A 22,626-nucleotide genomic window follows, 5' to 3' on the forward strand; every position below is an offset into this window, starting at 1 on the left:
CCCCGGGACTGTACATATTAGGCTGAAAAATATGTGACAACGGATTTCAGCCAAGACTAAAAGACACAGACATACCTAGGTACGGTCTAGGTCTAGGTCTAGCGATTATTGTGGCTAAGCCTGGGCCTCCTTCGTCACTGGTCACCGGTGCTTGCGGATATTTTGCTCACCAATCTTTAGCCAGTGGGAAATGCCAAACGCGAATACTACTGTGACTTGTCACTGCCTACTTGGCTACTACAGCCCTCACTTGCCCCAGTTCGCTACACGCAACAGCTGATGATGATGATGACGACTACTACTACTACCACCCCCCAAAAAGCGCAATAATACGAGGTAATAATTACCGAGCACTCAAACGGCTAAACTGGGGGGTTGTGATGGGGTCCCGAGTGGGCACAGCGCATAGGGCAGGAGTGTTTGTTTCTATTGTTGAAAAAAGACTTTATGCGTTGATTGATATACATGCCTTAGCTGGATGGGAAGAAAGTGTGGGGACGAACCAGGCTTCTCTAGGTACCTATCTATCGATGATATATAGAAACACCCCCTTCCCTACTTGTGGACTCGTTGTTGTTGTACAGACATTCAGCAGTAAAGATCATCCGCGACATTCAAGAGGCCACAATATTCAACAGAACTGATAGACTACTCATTGCATATCTTATACCCCGGAGTTCGGCATCACTCCCACACATACAGGCACAAACACACCTATCTCATTATCGTCGTCGTCGTCGTCGTCACCATTATATACAACATTACCCAGCTTGTTCAACTTTCACACGATTTCTCTGTTCTCTCTTTCTTCCCTCTCCTTACTTCAAACTCAACAACCCTCCCTCGTGACACCGAGACATCCATCACTACCACCACCATGCCAGCGGCAGTCCCTTCAATGTCCATTGCGCCCTTGATCGTCACGAGCACGACAGGAACCACCATCCAAGCCCTCGACTACCTGACGGGGGAGACGTCCGGAATGGCCACCGTGATGTCCACGCACAGCGACCGCAAGACGACCGAGAAGAAGGAGAAGAAGACCAGGAGGCATTGGTGGTCGCGCATCCGGAGAGGAAGGCCGTGCCGCGAGATGAAGACGCTGGAGACGGCACAGCCGAGTCGGAGCCCGAGTCGGGGTCGGGGTCGGAGTCCCCGGCCGCTCGACGATGATATGTTCCCCAGGACGATCCGCAGCGGCAGTTCTCAGTCCCTGCCGACGCTGCACACGCCGCCGGCTATCAAAATCACGCCCAGTCCCGGTTCCGGTGTGAGTTCTTCAAGCGTCGACTCCTCCCCGCGCGCCAGCAGCTGCAGTACCAACAGCTTCAGCTCAGGCACCTCGCGAGCCACCACCACCAGCGGTGCGGCCGGAGTGTACGAGGCGCTCGGCACCAAGGCCATCATCACGGAACAGAAGAAGTTGCAGAACTATCGCGCTCGACAGGGCATCTTGGGAGATCGCTCGGTTGATGCGATTGTTTTGGGAGGCGCCTTTGTCTTCATGTAATCGGTTTTTGGGGGTAGGTAGTGGCGCTCACTGGGTGTGCGGGTTCGCCTTTTCTGATTGTAAAATTGTGATGAAGGTGCTGGGAATTCCGCCTCTTGGTTCAGGCAGTATATTTGGGTATATATTGAACGGAAAAATGGAACTTCTTTCTCAGAGTTTTGTTCCTAACTGGCCCTTTCGAAACGTTCCCATGGATGGACTTGGAAGGCTGTCCTCGAGTGTAGTGGCGGATGGTATCTATTCTTCTCCCTTTCTGACACAGGAACATGGGGTCTCATATTTTCACACTCTCAGCACCTTCGGTATTGTTTCGGCGCTACATCTCGCAAAGGCGTCGAGCATGCCCTCCATACCAGGCCATTGCTCTTTGCACCAGGCCAGTAATACTAGGCAGTCGTTTGACAGACTCAGCAGATCCGAAAAGTCGAGCCCTGTTTCTTCGCTTCCTCGTCTCTCAAAAGCCTGGAGGCATGAGGGAGTGACAGAGGAGGAGCCGTGGATTCTGATGGCGGGCTCAAGGGAGAGAAGAGCGTAGGATATAAGCGTCATGCCCGCCTGGAAGATCGAGTATGCGGCGAGAAAAGTTACGGGGAAGATGGAGAGAGGTGAGTTGCACGTCGTCGAGCGGATAATGAGCGTGTACAACCTCAGAAGAGCCTTCGAGGAGTGGTATGGTTCCGAAGGGATGATATGTGGGTGGTTCGGCTGAGACACATCTCGTTGTCGTGGATTATGCCGCCGAATGGTGGAGAGGGCCTCGAGAAGATGGCGTTGAAAGAGGAAGAGAACCGATGAGTGGTACATGATTTCGCGCGTGACTTCGCCCACCCCTGCGACATTTGTGCTGTCGTTGACGAAGGGCCTTTGACTGGGATTCTGGTACCATTGTCGCAACGCGTCGTGCTGGTCGAAAAACCATTTCAGCCTCGGTAGGGGGCTGGTCGCGGAAAGGTAAATCTCTGTGTAGATCTCTGAGCGAAGGAACATCAAGTGGAATCCTTGAGCGGCTGACACTTTCTGTATTGATTCGTCGTCTAAGAGCGCCGTATCTGTGACCACGGTCGGATATTCTGTGGTAATGATGGAGCTGGGCAAGTCTGAAGGTCGACCGAAACATTGCCCTACCAATCGCTCCATGGAGTAGAGGCTCCAGAAGGCTGTTCTCCTCCAGGTTTTGTCGTCTTCACTCTCCAGTATCGAGTGCCCTTGCTCCGTGTGATACCCCAGTTGGATGCTCAGGCGACAGGCGAAATCTAGGATTTTCCATATATTACCTTTGCGGGGATTGAAGAGGCAATAAATCACGAGCAGGAGGAGAGCTTCGAGGGACTGCGGGGACACCTCTGCCGTCACTTCCTCCACGTACCTCACAGCCTGCGCGTAGAATTGGTTGCCATAAGCTGCGAGGCTGGGACTGTGCCGCGCCTTCGCGGTGCAGGCTATGGAACACATCAAGGCAATGCGGAAGCATTGATACTTTTCGATCCGTTGCAGCTTGTCTGCGTCGAACTCGAGAGCTCCGTTCGTCGCTAGAAACCTATCAAGGTCCCTTTGCAGGTGAGTTTCGTCAATGCATGGGTGAATGATATTGATGGATGCCATGTAATCCGCGATGAGGGACTGCGCAAACTCTCTTCCGGTATCAAAGACTGCCGTAGGGGCCACGGAATCCAGATCTCGGTCATGGCCGTCCTTGGCTGAAAGCACAGGTTCCGATGGGCCCGAAGGGTTGAAGAGGTTCTTATCGGAGGCCAGCGCCAGGACCTCCACCGCAAGCGCAAATACAGAACTTGACCCATAGAACCGGGAAGTCGACCCATTGACGCTGGGAACAGGGAAATGGTTGTTAAAGTCTCCCCCTCGGTCGGAATCGAATGCTGAATGCGGAAGGGAAGAGGGCGTCTTCGTTTCATTTGGAGTACCCTCTGGCAGAGCTTGACGACCAGCATCAACCTCTAGTGTGAGAGTGGCGTGTTTCTCCTTGAGACTCTCTAGGCGCAAGACGAGAGATTGGATATACCTATCCGGAGTCAGACACGGGGGCTGGTCAGTCAATCAGACAGACAACTTACTTGCGGGACAGCGTCTGCTGTAGTGCGTGATCAAAAATGGTGCAGTCGACCTTCGCACTTTGGCACAATCGACAGGCCGGCATCTGGGAATCGCATCTCTTCCTCAGCCGCCGACACCGTTGACAAGAGGGCAGCGACTGCAGCGCGTAGTGCAGCTCTTCCATGGTCAATCACAATGCTGAGGCAAGCGGCTCTCTGCTCATGTGTGTTTTAAGAGTTGTAATTACATGTGTATGAGCGGAGAGCAAAGATAGCGCCACTGGTATCGGCAGGAGCATATGATACGACTCTTTGGGAATAGCGCAAGGCTACGAGGCTGTTTAGTCACGTGATCTCACCTCTTCCCCCCTTAAGTCCAGCCTCGGACACCAATTCTCAGCTTTTGATTGGATCCCAGGCTTTCTCCAAACAATCACTGCCTCGCAGTCTCCTGTCGTTTGCATTCTTCATCTGTCGATAACGACATTCTATTTGGTACATTGTACCCAGCTATTCTGTCTTGTCGGCTTTCTGTGTCAGCTCCACCCTCCCTTCAAACCTCAGGAGAACCGCGCGCGGCCAGGCTCCCTTCATGTGCCAAGCGTTCGGGAAAGTCCTAGGTTTGTGCTTATCGCCCTATCCCGCATTATTACTCCTTTATCTGCCGTGTCCTGGCCAGCGGCTGAGCCAAAGGATAAGTCCAGTGGCTCCATTTCGCACCGAATGAGTGTGAGTCCATCGCGCCTGTGGAAAGTCAATCCCAAGTCTCCAAGCATTTGTACGACACTACGATCTTGATGCTTCACCATGTCGCTCTCTTTGCCAGTGGTGCCGTGGTTGTCGATAGGACAACTATGCGACTTCCAACTCTCAATGAAGCAGTCTCGGCGGTCGGTCAGATACTAAAAGGTGTCAACGAAGTCTCGAACAATACTGTGTCCTGGCCCTGGGCCGTTACTGCATCGGAGATTCACGACCTATTCCCAGATAAGCCACAAACGACACATTCACGCATTTTCTGAGCCTAGCTACATCCTCTGTATTACAAAACCCAAGACATGGCCGTCTTACAAGCTTGCTTCTCGACAAGGTCTCAAATAGCTTACAATATCTTTTCGAATTTCTCCTCGTGATAACTTGGTAGAAACCATGTCCGTGGCGAAGATGGATGCCACAGGGACCTCGACGCCGATCATGGACGAGGAGAAACTATCGATGCAGGCGGACCAGCGCCCTGCTGACCCCTCCTTTGCGGAGCTAGGGACAGTAGAACCCGTTGGAAATGGTGGCCCGAAAACGTCGTGGCAGAAGTTCGTGAATTGGATGGAGACTCGAGCCAGCCTGGAAGCTCGCGGTATCGAACGCGTGCCGGAGTCCAGTCGCCAACGCAAGGTCTCGATGAGAGACTTCTTCCAAATCGGCATCGTCTGGTTCTCGGCAAACTGCACTGCCAATAACATGACTGTCGGAGTTCTTGGTCCAATCGAGTTCAAGCTAGGCTTGAAGGATGCCATGCTGTAAGAATTGTGCACTTTAAGGAACGATGGAAGAGTGTCCTGACCAAGAGACCAGTATCTGCGCCTTTGGAAACATATTCGGCGCCATGTGCACGGCATATATTGGTACATTCGGACCCATGTCTGGTAACCGTACTCTGGTATGCTTCCCAGTCTCGATCTCCTCAGTGAGGCTCGTCCTTACTTCATGGTGGAACTGATATGGGGCCCAGGTGAACGCACGCTACACGATGGGATGGTATCCATCTCGACTGGCCGCTCTCTTCAACGTCGTGGTGCAAATCGGGTGGGGTCTGGTTGACTGTCTGGTTGCTGGCTTGATCCTATCCGCTGTCAATGGTGGAGGCATGACAGTCATTGTCGGAATCATCGTTGCAGCATTAGGAACTTGGCTCATCATCACGTTCGGCATTAAGTGGTTTCATCTATATGAAAGGTTTGTTGAGACCAATACTGACAATTCCCGGATCTCGTTGCTGAAAGAAGGACCCTCTCAGATATGCCTGGCTCCCCCAAGTCTGTGTCCTATTCATCATGGTAGGCACGGCCGGCCCGCTCTTCGATACCACCTCAGCCAGCAAGGGTGAGGGCTCTGTCCTCGCCGGCCATCGGTTGACATACTTCTTCCTCAGCGCCTCTGGAGCCCTGGGATGGTCCGCCTGCGCGTGCGATTTCTTCGTCTACTTCCCACCGAAGACCTCACGCTGGCAAATTTTCCTGTGGACGACCGTGGGCCTTGGTCTGGGCAAGATGTTCCCAGAACTAATCGGCATTGGCCTGGGAAGCGGTCTCACCAAGAACCCTGCTTGGAAAGCCGCCTTCGCGAAATCCGCGGGGGCTCTGTACGTCGAGGGTCTCGCGCCATTGCACCAATTCGGCAAATTCTGCGCGGTCCTCCTGGCTCTGGGTATTATCGCCAACAATGTCGCGGGAATCTATGCTGCGGCCTTGTCCTTCCAGCTCCTTGACCCGCGATTTGCTCGCGTCCCCCGTGTGTTCTGGTGTACCGTCTCCACGATCATCTTCACCGTGACGGCGATTGCGGGCCGCGCCCACTTGCTCCAGATCTTCATCAACTTCCTCTCTCTAATTGGTTACTGGACTATCATCTGGATCACCATGACTCTGGAAGAGGAATTTATTTTCCGCAGAAAACGCGGCTGGTACGACTGGAGCGCCTGGAACACTCGCGAACTTCTGCCCCTTGGACTGGCGGCCATTACGGCATTCGTGATCGGATGGATCGGGGCCATTATGTGCATGGACCAAGACTACTACACAGGCCCGATTGCCTCCTTGATCGGAGACGGTGCGGATGTAAGTCCATTGACCACCACTTTTTGCTCGCTTTGCTCTTTCAAGTTTCTGTTGGATTGCAATGTCTTGACTGACTTTTACTCCTCCAGATTGGCCTGCCCGTCGCTGCATCATGGACAGCTGTCATCTATCCAGGTTTGAGATACCTAGAATTGAAGTATATTGGACGATAGATCTTTGGGGTGTCGTGGAAAGGGGGTTTCCTGAGGGAAAGTGCTAGAGGACTGTTTGGACACATTATGGGACATAACAGGAAATCTCGTGTCTTTTTGAATACCGTGTTTTACTAAGACAGCAATGAGGTGCTTTTGCAGGTAGAGTATGGCTTCGCAGTAAGGGGGAAAACAACAGACAACAGTATGCTGTGCGAGATTTCAAGCTCCAAACTTCTCCTTTCGTTTCATTTCTCTTTTCTTTCGCACCTTTTCCTTTCCAAACACCTATTGAATGCTGCCAGTCCCAGAAGTATCAATGTGTCGGCCACTAAGTCGTGATCAAGATATCATGCGTATGAAGAGTCAAAAGAATACACAATCGTCCATTACAGTCTCGCAGTCGCCACCAACCCCAAGCCGAGCTTGTTTGAGCCTGTGCGAGCAGCCATCCTTGCAGCAGCCTCTTCCTCAGCCTGCAGCAAAGGCCAACACCTCTCTACATCCAATTCGCAGTCATACTCAAACAGCCACTTTCCGACCCCACCGCTCCTCCAAGCGAACGGATCGTCCCCCCGCTTTAACCCCTGGGGAACTGCTCCATTCCCTTGGGTACGGTACGCGTCCTCAAAGGCCTTCATCTTTCGGTCCCGCTCCCTCTGCTCCGGACCTTCGGGAAGATGATATAGATACTGGCTCTCATACGCCTTCTCGACGACGCGTTGGGTGCGCGGTTTTCGGCACATCTCGTACACTCTCAGGGCATGCAGCTTCTCTTGGGGTGTGGAGGCAGAGGATATCCGTGCGAGGCAGAGGCCCAGCACAGAGGCGTCTTCGATGGCCATGCCGGCCCCGCTCGCAAGGTAAGGGAGTGTCGCGTGGACGGCATCACCGAGCAGGACGAAAGTTCCGCTAGGATGGTACCAGGACGGGGAGCTCGGGGTGGGTGTTCGGGTACAGAGACGCCATTTCTTGACTTGCGAACAGGTCGACAGGATCTTGCGAACTCTAAGATTTGGTTTCAGTCTTAGTCCAACGTACACGGGCACTTCTGGCTGGTGGGAGGAGCCTGCGGCAGCTCCTGGATTCGGCTTACCTAGGATCCCAATCTTTGAATAAAGATTGCATGACTTCGACGTTCCCCTCCTGCGTCACGAGGTTCTCTGGTAAATCATCGGGGACCAGGAGGACCATATTGAATTGTTTGCCTCCTCTCAGGACATACGACACGACATGGCATTCAGGCCCGATCCAGTAGTTGACTTGCGGATCCAGCACGAAATCTCTCAATTCGGGATCCTTGAGCATGTCGTCGGTGTTGAGGAGAACTCTGTACGCCATGTCGCCCGACTTGGCCGGGGGGTCGTCTCTTCCAACCAGAAGATCACGACAGTGGCTTCTGACGCCATCTGCACCGACGACAAGATCTGCGTCCACAGAGGCGCGAATTCCTCGCTCTCCTTGCTGTACAACCACAGTCGCATAACTTCCGTCCGCTGCGACCCTGACGTCGGTCACTCGTGAATTGGCCCGCACTTCGGCACCCAATTCCACCGCTCGATCCCAGAGACACTGATGCAGACTGACGCGATGCAGATCCCAGTACGGACTGCCCCATTCCTCGCGCGTAGACTTGTGGATATCCCACGTCGAAATGGTTTCACCTCGCCATCCGATCATGTTGCAGAGCCGAGGCGTCGTCGCACACCGGCTGAGTTGTTCGCCCATTCCCCAAGAGATGAGTACTCGGGACGAGTTGGCCAACGTCTGGAGGCCTGCCCCGATCTCGCCCATTGCGGCGGCCGATTCGAGGACGGTGACTTCATGGCCAGCAAGCCGGCATGATATTGCGGTCGCGAGCCCGCCGAGCCCGGCACCCACCACGATGATCTAGACGCCTGTCAGACACGGTACAGTGGCTGGGGGACAATACCTTACCTTCAGCCTGGTGCCAGCTTCTCGCTCAATCTGCATTCGCATAGGGACGGATGAGAAGCCCATCTCTGGCAGAGGATCCAGACGTCAAACACACAAGGGAATGAAAGGAAAGGACAACGCCTGGTAAGGCGAGGCGAAGGCTAAGCAACGAGTATCCCGAGACTCTCACACTAGCCCGGAGTCATGCGCGTGAGTAATATAAGCAGTGCACATGTACGAAATGAGATACGAGTCACAATAAGGGTGTCCTCAGTTACATCCTGACCGGAGCAATCCAGCCCACCCACCATACAATGCGTCGGACAACGATCACGCGAATCCGGGAGAAGAAAAGATAATGGATACCCCACGGGAGGGAGACAATGTCGGCTTCTGAGGAGGTCCATATTGTCAGACTGCTCTGCTCCTGTCATCCGGCGGGTGTCTGCAGGAGAAACCCGATTGTGTTGGTTCAAGCGCGGTGAAATAGGAGCTTCGGACTTGCTCGACCCAGCCATGTTATCGTGGTTGATACCATCACTATGACCGTCCAAACAGAAACGAGGTATATACCTTAGGTACCTAGCTCGCCAGGTACGTGTCTCGGTCGACTTTCTATATTGGATGCAATATAGACTCCCTCTGCCAACCTCGATTTTTACTCTATCTTCCGACTATTGGACTGGTCGCGGATCTCCGATATGCTTAGATTAGAGACGATTCGCAAAGTGCCACACGGCTTGTCCTCTCTCGACCGCTTGAAAATGGTCCAAATCCCCCAGAGCGCGAATTCCCAACATGCTGCGTGATCAAACGCCACCTTAAGTCGCTCAACTGCGGATTCGTGAGCGGACCATCGCAAGGACTCCGATCAAGAAGGAACGGTCTGGTCCTACGGCTAAGTTGACCTTGGTGGAGTGTTGTACCTATAGAGCGCAAGCAGCTTCTGAAGGGGTGGGCGCTTCAGTAAAGTTGAAAGGGTGTGCCGAGCATGTCACAGATATGAGGGCAGTTGTATGCTTATCACATATCTGAGCCGGAGAACTTCGACCGCAATGCCGACCTCACCAAATACTGCCGCTTGTAGACGCAGCGTGCTGTCGTGCGTCAGATGTCGAAAGAGGAAATCCAAGGTATACCATACCAGCTGCTTGTTACCTGACCGGTGGAGCCAGTGAGCCCTTGATATTATGTACTGAGACTGACATGAATATGTGCAAAGTGTGACAGACAGCTACCGTCATGTTCCCAATGCGTGGCCGTGGGAGCGGAATGCAGGGGCTTCAATTCAGCCCGCGGCGCTGCCATTCCGCGAAGTATCGTACACCATCTCGAGAACGAGATCGCCAGCCTCGAGCTAAAGCTGGCAGAAATGGGCTGTGACGAGGCCGAGATCCAGGGGGACATCAAGCACAACGAGGCTTCCAACCAAAACCTTTCTGTCCTTGCTATGGCAGCTATGATAGGTGAACCAGCGCAAGCCTCCTCCTCGGAGACGGAGATCAGAGAGCAATACGTCGCAGTCGAACACGCGATGAGCAGGTCCACTCCGAATACACCCTCGCGCCATCGGAGAACATCGAGCACCCGAGACGCGACCAAGGAACGCGTGATAGCCAGCGCCGAAATCCAGTCAATGATCAATGCGACCTTACCAGTCGGCCCGTCGCTGACAGACGTTGTACGGCGAGTCCGGATGGGACTCACGCCGTCGCTGGTGCTCTCACCCGAGGCCAAGGAGCAGGCTCAAAGCAAGACGCCAGCCCAGAATCGCGACAGCGAGCCCGAGACCGATGTGTCGATCCTGGCAAGCTTGCCGTCTCACGTCGTCCACACGTTGGTCAAGAAGTACGTGCAGCGTATGCTTCCCGTCCACCCGTTTCTCTACGAGCCGACGGTATGGGAACAGCTCGACCGCGTGCTCTTGAAGATCCCACGAGCTGAAGGAGAAGAGTCTTCCCCACAGACAGTCAAGCTCGACTACGACTTCCTCGTCATCTACTTGATTCTCTCCGTGTCTACAACCTTGGGCAGTGCAAAGGTAGGGCAAGGCGCCCGGTGCATGGCGTTCTCCGAAGCGCTTTTCAAGGAAGGGATCCGTCACCTCTCACAGAATGCGGCGTATCCTTCAGACATGGCTTGGATCCAAGTCACGTTGCTGATTCTACAGTATGCATCGATCAATCCAAAGCTGGGAAACGTGTGGATCCTCAGCGGGTTTGCCATGCGCAACTGTCTCGAGCTGGGTCTGCATCGCGAAGTGTCGGACAGTATGGGTCTGGACCCCTTGACCATCGATCTACGCAGACGCATCTTTTGGGCCGCATACTGCATGGATCGGTCCATTTGTGCGGCACTCCAGAGGCCGCTGTCCATTCCGGACCCAGCGATTGACACGAGCGTCATGTCAGTGCTCGAAGACCGGTGCATCACTTCGCATGGACTCGATCACAGGGGCCAAGCAACCAAGAAACAGGCTCTTCGCTGGATCGAATATCGACGGGTGCAATCCACCATCATCGAAGTCCACTTCCAAAGCCGGCTGCTGGGACCACAACAGACATGGCAGGAGTGGCTGGCGGTCACGGAGCGGCGACTGTGGGAATGGTATCAGTGCGATCTCCCGCACGACGGGTGGACCGAGTTCGCGCTGATGCACGGCCTGGTCATGTTACACCGACCGTCGTCTCGCGTACCCCTGCCATCTCCCACGAGCATGTCGACGGCTTTCGAGGCCGCCTGCTCCGCGGCCAAAAGCTGCCGCGGACAGATCCTGTCGGGATACTTCCCGCGCCCGTGGCTCGCGGCCCATCACACCTTCGAAATGGCGTTGGTGGTGCTGTTTTGTCTCCGACACAACTTCGAGGCGATTGCGCTGCGGTTCAGCCCCAACGAGATCTTCGAGATGACAAAGCTCTTCACTTCGAACCTGCTGACCATCTCGAGCCAAGGCTGGACCGAAGTCTCCGCCTACGCGGCCATCTACGAGAGACTACTGAGCCCGCTCCTCGACGCCATCTTCACGCGATCTAGACCCGTCGAGGCGGCATATACCCCGGAGCAGGAGGCGGAGTTGGCGAGGCTGCTGTACCCCAGTCCCGCACACCCCCAGGAGCTGCGGTTCGCGGAGATAGGCGCCGGCGTCGCGGAGGATCTGTTCTCGTTCGACGCCGGGATTTTCGACTGGGATGACGATATGCTTGCTCACGACTCGGAGTCGTTCCCGTTGATGGTATTCTAGCGCTTCACGTTTTGTCCGGGGATAAAAAATTCATAGCTTCGAATAGCCCTGTCGGTGTTGAAGACACACGAGTAGAGAAAGTATGTACGATCGTGCACAGGATTACTCGGGACACACCACGAGTTCGGCCCTTGGTGGAGGATAAGCCCAAGCACAGACGAGGAGAGTGGATCGGAGCGCGATTCCCACATGTCGGAGATTGGCGCCCAGGCATTGCATCTTTACATATACACAGAAAGGGAGGAGGGTGGTAAGCCTGATTGGTTATCTTGAAGCAACGGTCCAATTCTTGCTGAGGTATGTATATGTATCGGGGTCGACCGCCCCCGGCCTGACCTTTTAATCTGTTCGGTCTAAAGAAGCAACCCGCTTAGCCTTCTTGGTTGCAAAGGGCCTTCAGTGATCCGATATTGTTTCTGGCATAACTGGAAGACCACGGGAAATTAGATTAGGCACAAGTTGGCAAAAATGGAGCGCATCGACACCCACAGCCACGCCATCCCGGCTCGATGGCGCCAGCACTGTATGGATCTGGGATACGGGGACACGGACGGCATCTCGATGGTACAGGTAAGCAAGCAAGCAAGCAAGCCAGCCAGCAATGCAGATTCGTGCAAGCACCACCGGTCGGGACTGACTATGATCCCAAAAAATTCCAGGACTGGACTGTCGAGGCGCACCTGGCGACCATGGACAAGGCCAAGATCTCAAAGAGCGTTCTGAGCATCACCTCGCCGGGGACGCACCTGAAGCCCGGTGACGACGGCTTCGCTCGCAAGCTGACGCGCGAAACCAACGAGGACCTGGCCGAGATCTGTGCCGCGCATCCGGACCGGTTCGCATTCTTCGCCAGCCTGCCGCTTCCGGATGTCGAGGGTTCCCTCGCCGAGATCGACTATGCCTTGGACCGGCTGGGTGCCGTGGGTTTCGCGGTCATGACCAACGCACACGCCGTCTACCTGGGCGATCCCGCGCTGGACAGGGTGTTCGAGAAGCTGAACGCGCGGCGGGCCGTGGTGTTTATGCATCCGACGTGCTGTCGGGTGAACCTTGCAGCCGCCAACGGCAGCAGTATCGCTCCTCAGGCGGTCGCTCCTCTGAGCCAGTATCCGCGGCCCATGCTCGAGTTCCTGTTCGACACCACCCGCGCCGTCAGCAACCTGATCCTCTCCGGCACCGTGGCGCGATACCAGTCCATCACGTTCGTCGTCCCGCACTGCGGCGCCGCCTTGCCGCCGGTGCTCGAGCGGTGTGTTGGGTACACGCCGCGCACGGCCAACCCCAGCGTGCCCATCACCAGCGACGACGTCAAACACCTGTTCAAAACGCGCTTCTTCTTCGACCTCGCCGGCTACCCGTTCCCGGACCAGATCCACGGCCTGTTGCGCTTCACGGAGCCCTCGAGGCTGCTGTACGGGACGGACTATCCCTTTTACAAGGCCGAGGCTGTATACCGGCTGGGCGGGATCCTGGAGCAGCGGGCGCCGGAGATATTTGACGAGGAGACGAGAAAGGGCATCTTTGGTGCCAACGCGAGAAGGCTGCTGTGGCTCAAACTGAAAAGCCATGCTTAGGAATGGAGCAGGTTAATTGATTGGACGCGTAGGTCACCATCATGCCCTCCTGTTCCCGCAGAGCGTGTCGGAACTGCCGTGCAACTCCCGGTGATGAACGACCAAGCCCATGGAAGAGGATCGCAGTGTATCGTCATGTACCCGTTTTGCGAGCATGAGACGCGTCTTGGAAAGATGGTATACTCTTCGCTCTCGGCAGCCCAGAAAGAACTTTGTGCTGATTCCGGGAGAGTCAAGGCTTTCAGCGTAGGGGAGGGCGTTGGGGATTAAAATAGATTGTCCAAATCGTGGCGAGCCGCGTGCAAACTTGACCCAGACTTCTGGACCATCACTGCCCTCCAGACAGACGAGTTGCTCGAATTCTCTAGACCAGAATCGAAATACCTCTCTGCTGCCGCCGTAGCAAAGAGCCCACCGGCCAGTCACAGCTGCATCTTGCGTTGAACTGTAGTTTTTTCATCTCAATCCGGGGTTCTCGGTTGCTGAGGACGGTATGTAGGTCGTTTGGTCTGTAGATCGGGCCCCCTTACTCAGCGGCGATATGCTCAAGCGGCTCGAACAGAGTCGGTCCTTGACTTTTCACCAAGTCCCGAGGAGTTATCATGCAGCTTCGAATCACTTGACGCCCACGGCCTTCAAGAACAGCTGCCTGTGCTCCTCCCTCACAATGCCCCTGACCACCTCGGCCATGGACTCGACTTCGACGATCTTCCCCTGGTCATGCGAGAACGCCCACTCATCTGGTCCTCCATGGCTGTCGTCCGAGTCATAACGCACCTGGAACGCCTGCCAATTCAGCGCCTTGAGCTCGCGGACGTGCGAGGCCACCAGGTCGCGGGGCCCCGAAAAGACCATGATGCCTGGGTGTCCGGGTTTGGTGATGCCGGAGATGGCATTGATCGGTGTTGACGTACCTGGAGATGTCGCGGTCGCTGTAGCAGGAAGGGTCATGGTAGTAGGGTTCACGGCGAGCTTCCGCTTTGACGTCGCCAGGAGGTGATGGAGCCAGATGACCACCGTCCTCGACTTTGGTGGCGATCCTGCTTTCCGGTCCCCAACTACGTTCTGCTGGTTGCCCTTGGATTCCGCGCCTGCGTTTGGTGTCGAATTCGAAGACGTCTCGGAAATAACTTCCTCAAAGATGTTGATGACTTGGTCCAGGACTTCCACACCTTCACCTATCTCCCCCACACCCAGCGCGTCGATGGCCCGTCGCATCCTGTCGCGAATGTCGTTTCTGGACCTGTCACACGCTGAGATCACTTCGGGAGAACCCCTTTCGGGGTATTGCTCTGGAGTCGTAGGGTCAAGGCACTCTTTGGAAAATCTTCGCTGGGCGTGTAATGGACATCTCGGCTGCGAGAGTCAAAGGTGATGTTTCCAGGATACATTGCCTCAAGGAGGGACAGTTCGGCTTCGAGCCGGGCAGAGGCTTCGGCTGGAGCCATGGTGGGAGATAGCCTTTGGTGTTTGAGATGGTCGGATGGTGTCAAAGGTCGACAAACAAATTCCCGTTTGCCTTGGCATCGTGACGTTACAAAGTCTCGCATCTGGCGAGGGCTGTCGATGCTTCATCTCATGCGAGTCTTCATATTTACATATAAACCAAGGAAGAGGTAGTCACAGTGACCAGGAGTGGTGGCCAGAGCCTGTCGCTGATAGAGATCTGTCTGGATATCGCCTAACGGAGAGAGTTTACATATATCTATCTATATAAGTGACGAGTTTCAAAAGGCGAAGCGCCACCGGCATTGGCAGAAGCAGCCCACACAGGTCCAGGTCCAGAGCATGTGATCTGCACCGAGTATAGAGCCTTGAATTGTCCATCTCGACCTAGAGCATAGCCGACCATCGCGAGGAGGATGGTAGATCGTCAGGGGACAGAATGAGATCCTTCAGCTAACAGCCTCAGGAATCCTCCGTCCCCTACCGTTCTATTCGGCTCGAGCTGTTGTCATTGTAGCCCACAATTGAGATAAGACCAAGGCCGCAAAGATGCCTAGATCAATTGTCAGAAAGTGATGGTCATTCACTACGGTACAGCCCGAAAGCAGACACTTACCCAAGACGAATGAAAGAACATTAGTTCGCGCCGTCAGTTCGAGCCACGGCCCGGAATGTTTCGTGGCTGAAGTTTTTGTCACCATTGATTCCTCTGCTGCTTCATGGAAGGTTGATGCAAGTGTGAGTTGCTGGTCCGAGTAAGGGTCAGAGAGATCCAGATCTTGGTCTTCAGACTCGTCCTGCTCTTCCATCAGATGATCGCGTGCAACGTTGTCCACCGTCGCTATTAGCTCACGTCGCCGAACGTTCCGGTCGAGTAATTGCAGAATCGTCTCCTCATTGTCGAATTCCCAGAGTCCAAGCATGACTCGAAGCGATACCTCGTCGCCTTCTTGGATATACGATCTAGCCCACCATTCGCGAGTCAAGAAGGTCTCGATCACTATAGTCTTGCTTCGCTCTCTTCCTAGGGTTACTGTGACATGGGATTGCCCTGAAAGTCTTTAGGGCTTCGACATCCACAGATAAGGGTCTGCGTCATATTCCAGAAACTTTTCAATCATTTCGCCAAATTCCCTTTTGAGCCTATCGACCTCATCCAGCTTGGAATCGAAAATTTTCGCCAACCTAAGGATAAAATGTTGCCAAAAACTCAGCTCTCCGTTGAAGTTGCTATTTGTTGCGCAGGTGTGAATAATTGCATTTGCGGAGAGACCTTGGGTCAGCATGAACTCTAGAATCTTCATCTTCTTGCCAAGAAGGTCCTTTAAACAATCGTCCACATATGTGGCGCAGCAGACAATGATGCCGATTTCGAAAGTATTTTTGATAAGGGTTGGATCGTGCTCTATCTTCCAGGCGACGTATTCATAGACTCCACAAACTGATGCAACATGAAGGGTTGATAGAGTGACAACATCGTTGAGTTGACCGTGTTTATCAAATGGATATTCCAAGGCTCGAAATGTAGCCGTCAGAAAAGCAAGCTGCCGAGTAGTTCTTTGCCAAGGGATTGAGAGAATTAGCTGACGATTGGACCTCGGAACCTCCGTCCATTGGTAACGTGTCATTGTGGAATTTAGAACCTCCAGAAAACGAAACGGCTCTTGATCAATGTTGCTTCGGTTTCGCATATCGATCAGCGCACAGACGACTTGACCCAGGAATACCTCTTTAAATCCTTCTGTTTTGCTCCGCATTTCTGCAAGGAACAATTGAGAAATTGCATCTTCAGTGCTGGGGCCATCAAGATTGCACTTCATCTCGTCCTTGACTGCATGACTTTCAAGGAATTCCAAAATGGATCGATGAGTGACCGTGATGGTCCTGTTATCCTCGTCCACTTCGAGGAGCCGCCTGCAATCCCGGTACAGTCTTTTGCGTGCAAAGTCTTCTCGGCTTCTCCTCGTAGTAGCATCCATATCAGAAAACGGGAATAATGTCTCCATAGCGAAAGCCGGGTTCCTTTCGTAGTCTTCTAGAAACGAATACGCCAGCAACGACAGGTCGAACTCATATCCTCTCAGCTTCAGAATCATGGCAAAGGTGCGGTGAGCTCTCTTGCGACCTGCGCTGCTAATCGACTCGAGAAGATACTCAAAGAGCTCATGTAGCTCGCTGGGAAGCCGGCCGAGCTCTTCTTCGACGTCAGAGAGCTCGTACCCTTCATCCACCTGATCCCGGATTGCCTTGACCACCAAAGCAACCCAGAGGAAGATTCCATCAGCTCTCTCGGTTATCTTTCGGGCCAGTTCTTCACCTTTTCCGTCGGCCGCGACCGGCAACTTATCCCAAACGTAACGTTGCATATCTTTCTTTGTGAGATCTTGAAGGCGAAATCTCCTTTCCTGAGAAAATGAATCCATAAAGACTAGGTCTTCCCGGCTGGAAACACAGAGTTTGACGGCTTCCGGGGCGACGTCGGACCAACTTTTAAGCAATTGGATTAGATCTCCATAGCCGTCCTGAGGAGTCTTCTCGAATTCATCCAGACCATCAATGAAGAAGCAGAAACAGTGCTCCCTGTACAAGTTCCGATGATTGATAAGCCTAAAAATCGCTGCTCGCGTCTGCAGCTTTCCGAGGTCGAGCTTCGTATCCACCTGCCAGGCTAATGAATCCAGCTGAGCCCAGAGGTCGGGCAGTGCGACGGGGATGAGTTCAGAGCAGGCTCGCAGCGCCTCGTACAGGAGCGACCGGACAAGGCCACTTGGAGACTTTTGTTCCTTTGTTTTAGCTCCCCTCCAGAAGAAAAACTTTGCAAATATTAGTTTGCGATCGCCTTTCAGAGCGTGTTAGTTTTGGCTATTGAGGAACGACGCAACTGCGTATCGCCTTTGCGGCTTGTGACTTACCTGCCCAGTGCCGCAGCTCAGTTTCAGTGCGAGGATGGTTACACAGAAACTTCATCAATGTGCTTTTTCCGGACCCCAATTTCCCGCTTATGTGAAAGATGCCTTTTCCGGCTGACAGCCAATGGACAAACGGCTCTTGGTTGGAAACGTCACGCTCCAGGCAGTCTCCTTGAGCGGTGTCTTCAAAAATCCATTCAAAGGTTTTGCTATGTTCTTCGGAGACTTCTTCGAATCTTGTTTCCATGTCACTGTAGGCAAGGGAATTTAAAACACGTTGCTGTTTGATGCTCTGGAGGACCTCGTCAGAGAGCTGCAAGAGCTTCCGGACTTGTTCTTGAGCCTCGGGGCTGATGGACGTAACCCTGATTCCGCAGCGAAGTTGCTCAACATGCTTCTGAAACAGTTCAAATTTTTCAGTGAGACCCTCCGCCGAAGTAAGCAGGGCATCCAAGCTGCTCTTTGTCTCAATACTGTAAAAGGGTTATTTTCTGCCCAGATCAAAGTAGAAAGGGGGCAACCTGGTCAAATAGTTCAGTTGAAATTCAAGGTGATTCCGACAGCTCTCCAGTCTTCCTTCCAGTTCCTGCCTCTCTCTCCTGTATTTTTGATTCTTTAGTGCTGCCCAGACGGCTTGGAGGGTTGAGTTGGGATCTTTAGCCTTGATTTTCTCAAGAAGATCGAGAATTTGTTTTGCCAGAATCTTGCATTCGTCGGCGACGCGACCGAGAGCTTTCTCATCCTCACTTTGCTGCGAGTCCCCCTGAGCGCTGAGCTTCGAGATCAGATTGCTCATTTGGCTCACGACGACTTCTAGGCTCCGGTTACGCTCAGTCGCGCCAGACATGGAGCCATAGACTTCCCGCGCGCCCTGGATGATTTCAGCACCGAAGTCAACGAATTGCACGATGGCCGAGGCCAATCCGATGGCTGAGAGCGGGTCGAGCATCGTTTCTGACAGGACAGGACGTTGATCAAAGCAAAGGTAAGGAATTAAAAAGCGGTATCAGGCTGCGAGAAGAGCTCAAAAGAGAGTCGGCAACTTTATGAGGTGTGTACACTATCACCAACAGGGATGGCGATAGCTTGCATCTTCCTTCAACCAGTAGGAACGCGAGCCTGACTATTAGTTGCAGGCGCACACTGCACAGCCTAGCGTGCGCCCTGCACGCGCGAGAGCTCAAGCAACTTTTCAGCAGCAAATGCATGAGCGGATACGTGGCGCCACAGGCCCCGTGTCTGCTTGAGCACTCGGTGCGCCTGCATGAGCCAGCCGTACGGCAGCCTGATTGGAAAAAGCCATTTTGAGTGAGGGTTTGAATCACGCGCTCGTCGACATCTGAACGCCAGCGGGGCATACAGCGGCTGCGTAGGAGACTGGCATGAGGGACCCTTAGAAGGAGTTGGGGCGATGAAGGGAATGTGCTGGAGGAGGGAGACTGCGGAGGTTGGTGATGCAGGGTATGAGGTGCAGTGCAGGTGTTCGGAAGATGCTGGCGATATCGCTGGACGATGCTGCTGTTCGTCGATTCATCTTGGGGCCGTAGCAACGATGGAGTCGCACTGACATTCAGATAAAATAGCGGGCCTATTGAACAGCCACTTCCAAGTTCAAACGGATGAAGCTCTTGAAGCTGCGGCGGCTGCGCGTTCAGAGGATTTGCAGTCTAAGCTTGTTTGGGGAAATGCTCCCTCCATATATTAATAAAAATAAATACCTGGGTAGTGAGTCGCCCGCTGTCTCCTCCCCTCAGACTTGAATTTTGAGACCCAGTAACTGCAGCAGCTCGATCGGATTATCGTCTGACGGACAGTAATGCCGTAGAGGCTTGTGCAGAGAACAATCTAAATTCACTTCAACGACAGCGCCCAATCCTTCGATGTGGTGTACTATCACCGTACGAGGTACGCATTCCTGTTGAGGAAGACAGGGCACTCTAACGAGAAAAGAAAGGTCCGACAGATCCATGGTATGAGTGTCTTTTTTCTTCTTTTGGATAATTTCTATAACTACATTTTATGTTTTATATATGTTCTTGGTAAGTTGACAGCCGCGGATTAGCCAAGAACTCGCGCGGCTCATGCTGCGGTTCTGTGCCCATTGTGGGCAGCGTCAATGGCCAATCTGGCCGCTGTGGCAGCGCCGTCGTCGCCGAGTGCGAATTCGAGTAGTTGCTGCGGTCATCGACGTCGGCAAAGGGGTCAAAATGCCCTTGGGGGCCGCTGTAGCCGTCATTATTGTGGTTGTAGTAGTCACTGCGCTTGTACACGCGCATGGGGATCATCTTCTTCCCGTCCTGGCTGGCGCGCAGTTCGAAATGCTTCGTTCCCGTATCTTCATTATCCGCCAGGAACCAACTCTGCCGGGATTCCATCCTTTCGTTGGGCTCTTCCCAGCTGCCTCTACCCCGTTCGACGTCAGCAGCGGAGAGGTCCACGTTGACGTCGCCTTTGGTTGCCTCTGTGGCGTATGGCCCGGTGCCTCCTACTGATCCTTTCCTGGACATGGGTTCTGCTGCAGCCCTTTGACTGTTATTGTTGCCGTATTCTCCACGTCTTCGCGAACCCCGCGCAAAGCTGTTGATGGATTCCACAAAGAAATGTCGAAAGAAAGGCTTCAGGCTTGGAGCGCTGGCTGCAAAGAGCGCCAAGTACAGCTCTAGAACCGCCCAGATCCATGTCAGCCACAATTCCCACGTGAAGTCGTAGTCGACGTTCAGCAAATTGTACATCAGGACAGTCCGGACTAGTCCAGCGGCGACTGCCATGAATCCAAGTGCAAAGAGGGCATACAGAGCGATCTTCTGTCGGCGGGGCAGTTCGAGATAGTAGACCAAGATCAGTGGCAGCAGCGTACTGTAGAAATCACCCGCTACACTGAAGGCCGACGACGCAGGGAGAGCCGCACTCTCGGAACCGCAGTGGAAGTGGTGTTTTGCGACCCAGAGAGGGTTGAAGCTGTCCCAATATGCGTGGAGTGGGTTGCAGAGCAGCAAAAGCGTCAGGCCGAAGGAGAGAAAATACAAAACATTGTAAATGATGCCGATCCAGGTCGCGATCAGGAAAGCCCTGCTGAACTTGACGCTGAGACGGCGGTAGAATAACAGGACAGAAATCTTGATCAAGGTGATCCCGATCACATAACACCACAAGCTGGCCCAGATGTTGGCACGCCCACCAACAAAGCTGTCTGGTGGTATGTCCCATACGTGCCGGCCGTTGTAGTAGTCTTTATTGCCGATTATGACCAGCACGGTCAAGGCTGTAAGGAACCCCAGGGCAATGACTACCAGGAGATCGTCCAAGCCAGGCGCCTTGGTGATGAAGAGTCGCGAGTATACTCGGGCCGTGCATGTGATGATGCCAAAGGCGGCGAATATGATGCACATGTACACAAGGCCCGGCCCTCTGGTGTCAGGATTGACATAGTTCGGTTTTGGCCAAGAAGCAATAACCGAAGGAGGTGCTAAGAGGATGATGCTCAGTACGTGCCCGATCTCGTGGTGTGAAAGTACTTACGGTGCAGTGTGTCTACCATTGTTGAACCTGGTCGCGGTGGGACTCGACGAGTAGTCTGTGGACACGGGACAGCCTTGGGCGCTGGACGCTAGGAGCAAGATAGAATGTCACTGCGTCTGATGTGTGCGACAGCGTTGCAGAGAGAGTCGCTGTCAAGTGTACTGTCATCAGACGTTCATCGCTCGTTTGGAGGAGTAAGGTCCGCGGCCCTCCAATGTACCCGTACACTGGACACTGCAGGGAACACGGTTTTCAAGCTGGATCGCCAGGAAGCAGCAGCGGTAAGGAGCAACAATTGCACAAAAGAGAACGGAAAGAGAATCGAAACGGCAAATGTCCTCCGAAGAGACGACAAACATATGAATGAGTGTGTCTTTTGGGCTAATGGAGGAGAGAGAACTTGTGGAGGATTTGCGCAGGATTTAGGAACGAGGCTTGCGCAGGGCTCCACCGGTAGAGGAATGCCTCCTACGGCGTCCCTGCGTCCCTGCGCCATTCTTGCGCGAGAGCAGATCCTTTCACAACGGCTGCTCGCAGCAGCGAGGATTGTCACAGGCCTGGCCCGGTACCGAGCAAATGGTCGCCGTTTAGTTCCAACGCAGGCAGTTTGAGCCAGGGCGCTGGTGGCGTCCGGGAGATCAGACGCGGCTGGCATCTCCACAGCCCGAAGGGCTGGCAAGGCCTGAAGCTAACGGCCAGCAGCGAATGAAATCAGCCTCACCAGCCCCAAGAGTGGCTCCTGGCTCCCCTGGACCTGCATGAATGTTGGATATGGACAAGAAAACATACATGGATCTGCTATGCGGGGAAGAGAAAAGTCGACCGTTGATCACCACTGACTAGCGCAACTAGTCACCAACTTAACTCAAGTCAGGGAATTAGCATGGGGACTCGGGGACTATGGAGTCATAGGAACTCCGTATTACAGAGTTTTGTTCCTTGAGGATCCAGTTCTGAAACAAACGGGCTCAAATCTCGACCTTGCGAATCCGCTCTAGCGAACGTTATTGCCTATCTATGGGAATATTCCGTGGATGCGGTCGAAAGTGACCAACTAGTTGGGAGACAAGGCTTCCAGTAACCCACTCAACGGCCCCCAAATATCAGGAGTGCGGTTACGGAGCACAGGGTGTCGACTCAACTGGAGCCATGGGTTCCTGACTCGAGCGGCAGTAGACCCAGATAGGAAAGAGAGGGTATTTCATCGCGACGCACCAAGCCTTTCAGGCTTTCACCATGTACGAGGGAGGAAAAGGCTTACGTATGCAAAACAGCCGCGGAGCCCTGAAAAAATGCTAGCCAGTTCCAGAGCTTGTGGGTTTACTCTGTAGAAAGAGCTTGGGAGATCTCCCAGAGCGCAGAAGACCGACCCCCTTCGACCCATTCGAGAGAATGAGAAAGTTCCCGGAGCGCTCCCTTGTAAGTTGCAAGGATGAGTTGCTGTTACGCGTTTGATTTGGCTAAAAGCTGACC

The 22,626-nt window shown here is 53.7% G+C and overlaps 10 protein-coding genes across 10 annotated transcripts; 4 read left to right on the forward strand and 6 right to left on the reverse strand.

Moving 5' to 3' along the window:
- Window positions 1–877: 877 nt before the first annotated feature.
- Window positions 878–1,510, forward strand: Z520_03287 (uncharacterized protein; the record flags this gene model as incomplete). Its single annotated transcript, XM_016773800.1, has 1 exon — window positions 878–1,510. The coding sequence occupies one exon, from the start codon at window positions 878–880 to the stop codon at window positions 1,508–1,510; it is 633 nt and encodes a 210-aa protein (XP_016634746.1).
- Window positions 1,511–1,792: 282 nt separating this feature from the next.
- On the reverse strand, window positions 1,793–3,746 carry Z520_03288 (uncharacterized protein; the record flags this gene model as incomplete). The annotated part of the gene is made up of 2 exons (XM_016773801.1): window positions 1,793–3,530; window positions 3,583–3,746. The coding sequence occupies 2 exons, from the start codon at window positions 3,744–3,746 to the stop codon at window positions 1,793–1,795; spliced, it is 1,902 nt and encodes a 633-aa protein (XP_016634747.1).
- A 964-nt stretch (window positions 3,747–4,710) lies between these two features.
- Window positions 4,711–6,568, forward strand: Z520_03289 (uncharacterized protein; the record flags this gene model as incomplete). Its single annotated transcript, XM_016773802.1, has 5 exons — window positions 4,711–5,078; window positions 5,134–5,218; window positions 5,291–5,514; window positions 5,576–6,395; window positions 6,485–6,568. The coding sequence occupies 5 exons, from the start codon at window positions 4,711–4,713 to the stop codon at window positions 6,566–6,568; spliced, it is 1,581 nt and encodes a 526-aa protein (XP_016634748.1).
- A 368-nt stretch (window positions 6,569–6,936) lies between these two features.
- Z520_03290 (uncharacterized protein) lies at window positions 6,937–8,548 on the reverse strand (the record flags this gene model as incomplete). The annotated part of the gene is made up of 3 exons (XM_016773803.1): window positions 6,937–7,555; window positions 7,644–8,437; window positions 8,486–8,548. 3 exons carry the CDS (start codon window positions 8,546–8,548, stop codon window positions 6,937–6,939), a joined length of 1,476 nt encoding a protein of 491 aa, XP_016634749.1.
- A 1,288-nt stretch (window positions 8,549–9,836) lies between these two features.
- Window positions 9,837–11,705, forward strand: Z520_03291 (uncharacterized protein; the record flags this gene model as incomplete). Its single annotated transcript, XM_016773804.1, has 1 exon — window positions 9,837–11,705. The coding sequence occupies one exon, from the start codon at window positions 9,837–9,839 to the stop codon at window positions 11,703–11,705; it is 1,869 nt and encodes a 622-aa protein (XP_016634750.1).
- A 468-nt stretch (window positions 11,706–12,173) lies between these two features.
- Window positions 12,174–13,279, forward strand: Z520_03292 (uncharacterized protein; the record flags this gene model as incomplete). Its single annotated transcript, XM_016773805.1, has 2 exons — window positions 12,174–12,275; window positions 12,365–13,279. The coding sequence occupies 2 exons, from the start codon at window positions 12,174–12,176 to the stop codon at window positions 13,277–13,279; spliced, it is 1,017 nt and encodes a 338-aa protein (XP_016634751.1).
- Window positions 13,280–13,894: 615 nt separating this feature from the next.
- Z520_03293 (uncharacterized protein) lies at window positions 13,895–14,727 on the reverse strand (the record flags this gene model as incomplete). The annotated part of the gene is made up of 2 exons (XM_016773806.1): window positions 13,895–14,571; window positions 14,595–14,727. The coding sequence occupies 2 exons, from the start codon at window positions 14,725–14,727 to the stop codon at window positions 13,895–13,897; spliced, it is 810 nt and encodes a 269-aa protein (XP_016634752.1).
- Window positions 14,728–15,213: 486 nt separating this feature from the next.
- On the reverse strand, window positions 15,214–15,648 carry Z520_03294 (uncharacterized protein; the record flags this gene model as incomplete). Its single annotated transcript, XM_016773807.1, has 2 exons — window positions 15,214–15,278; window positions 15,342–15,648. The coding sequence occupies 2 exons, from the start codon at window positions 15,646–15,648 to the stop codon at window positions 15,214–15,216; spliced, it is 372 nt and encodes a 123-aa protein (XP_016634753.1).
- Window positions 15,649–15,786: 138 nt separating this feature from the next.
- Z520_03295 (uncharacterized protein) lies at window positions 15,787–18,583 on the reverse strand (the record flags this gene model as incomplete). Its single annotated transcript, XM_016773808.1, has 3 exons — window positions 15,787–17,564; window positions 17,638–18,107; window positions 18,156–18,583. 3 exons carry the CDS (start codon window positions 18,581–18,583, stop codon window positions 15,787–15,789), a joined length of 2,676 nt encoding a protein of 891 aa, XP_016634754.1.
- A 1,075-nt stretch (window positions 18,584–19,658) lies between these two features.
- Window positions 19,659–21,172, reverse strand: Z520_03296 (uncharacterized protein; the record flags this gene model as incomplete). Its single annotated transcript, XM_016773809.1, has 2 exons — window positions 19,659–21,100; window positions 21,154–21,172. 2 exons carry the CDS (start codon window positions 21,170–21,172, stop codon window positions 19,659–19,661), a joined length of 1,461 nt encoding a protein of 486 aa, XP_016634755.1.
- Window positions 21,173–22,626: the final 1,454 nt, after the last annotated feature.

This window comes from Fonsecaea multimorphosa (assembly GCF_000836435.1).
Source record: "Fonsecaea multimorphosa CBS 102226 unplaced genomic scaffold supercont1.5, whole genome shotgun sequence".
NCBI classification, from domain to species: Eukaryota; Fungi; Ascomycota; class Eurotiomycetes; order Chaetothyriales; family Herpotrichiellaceae; genus Fonsecaea; species Fonsecaea multimorphosa.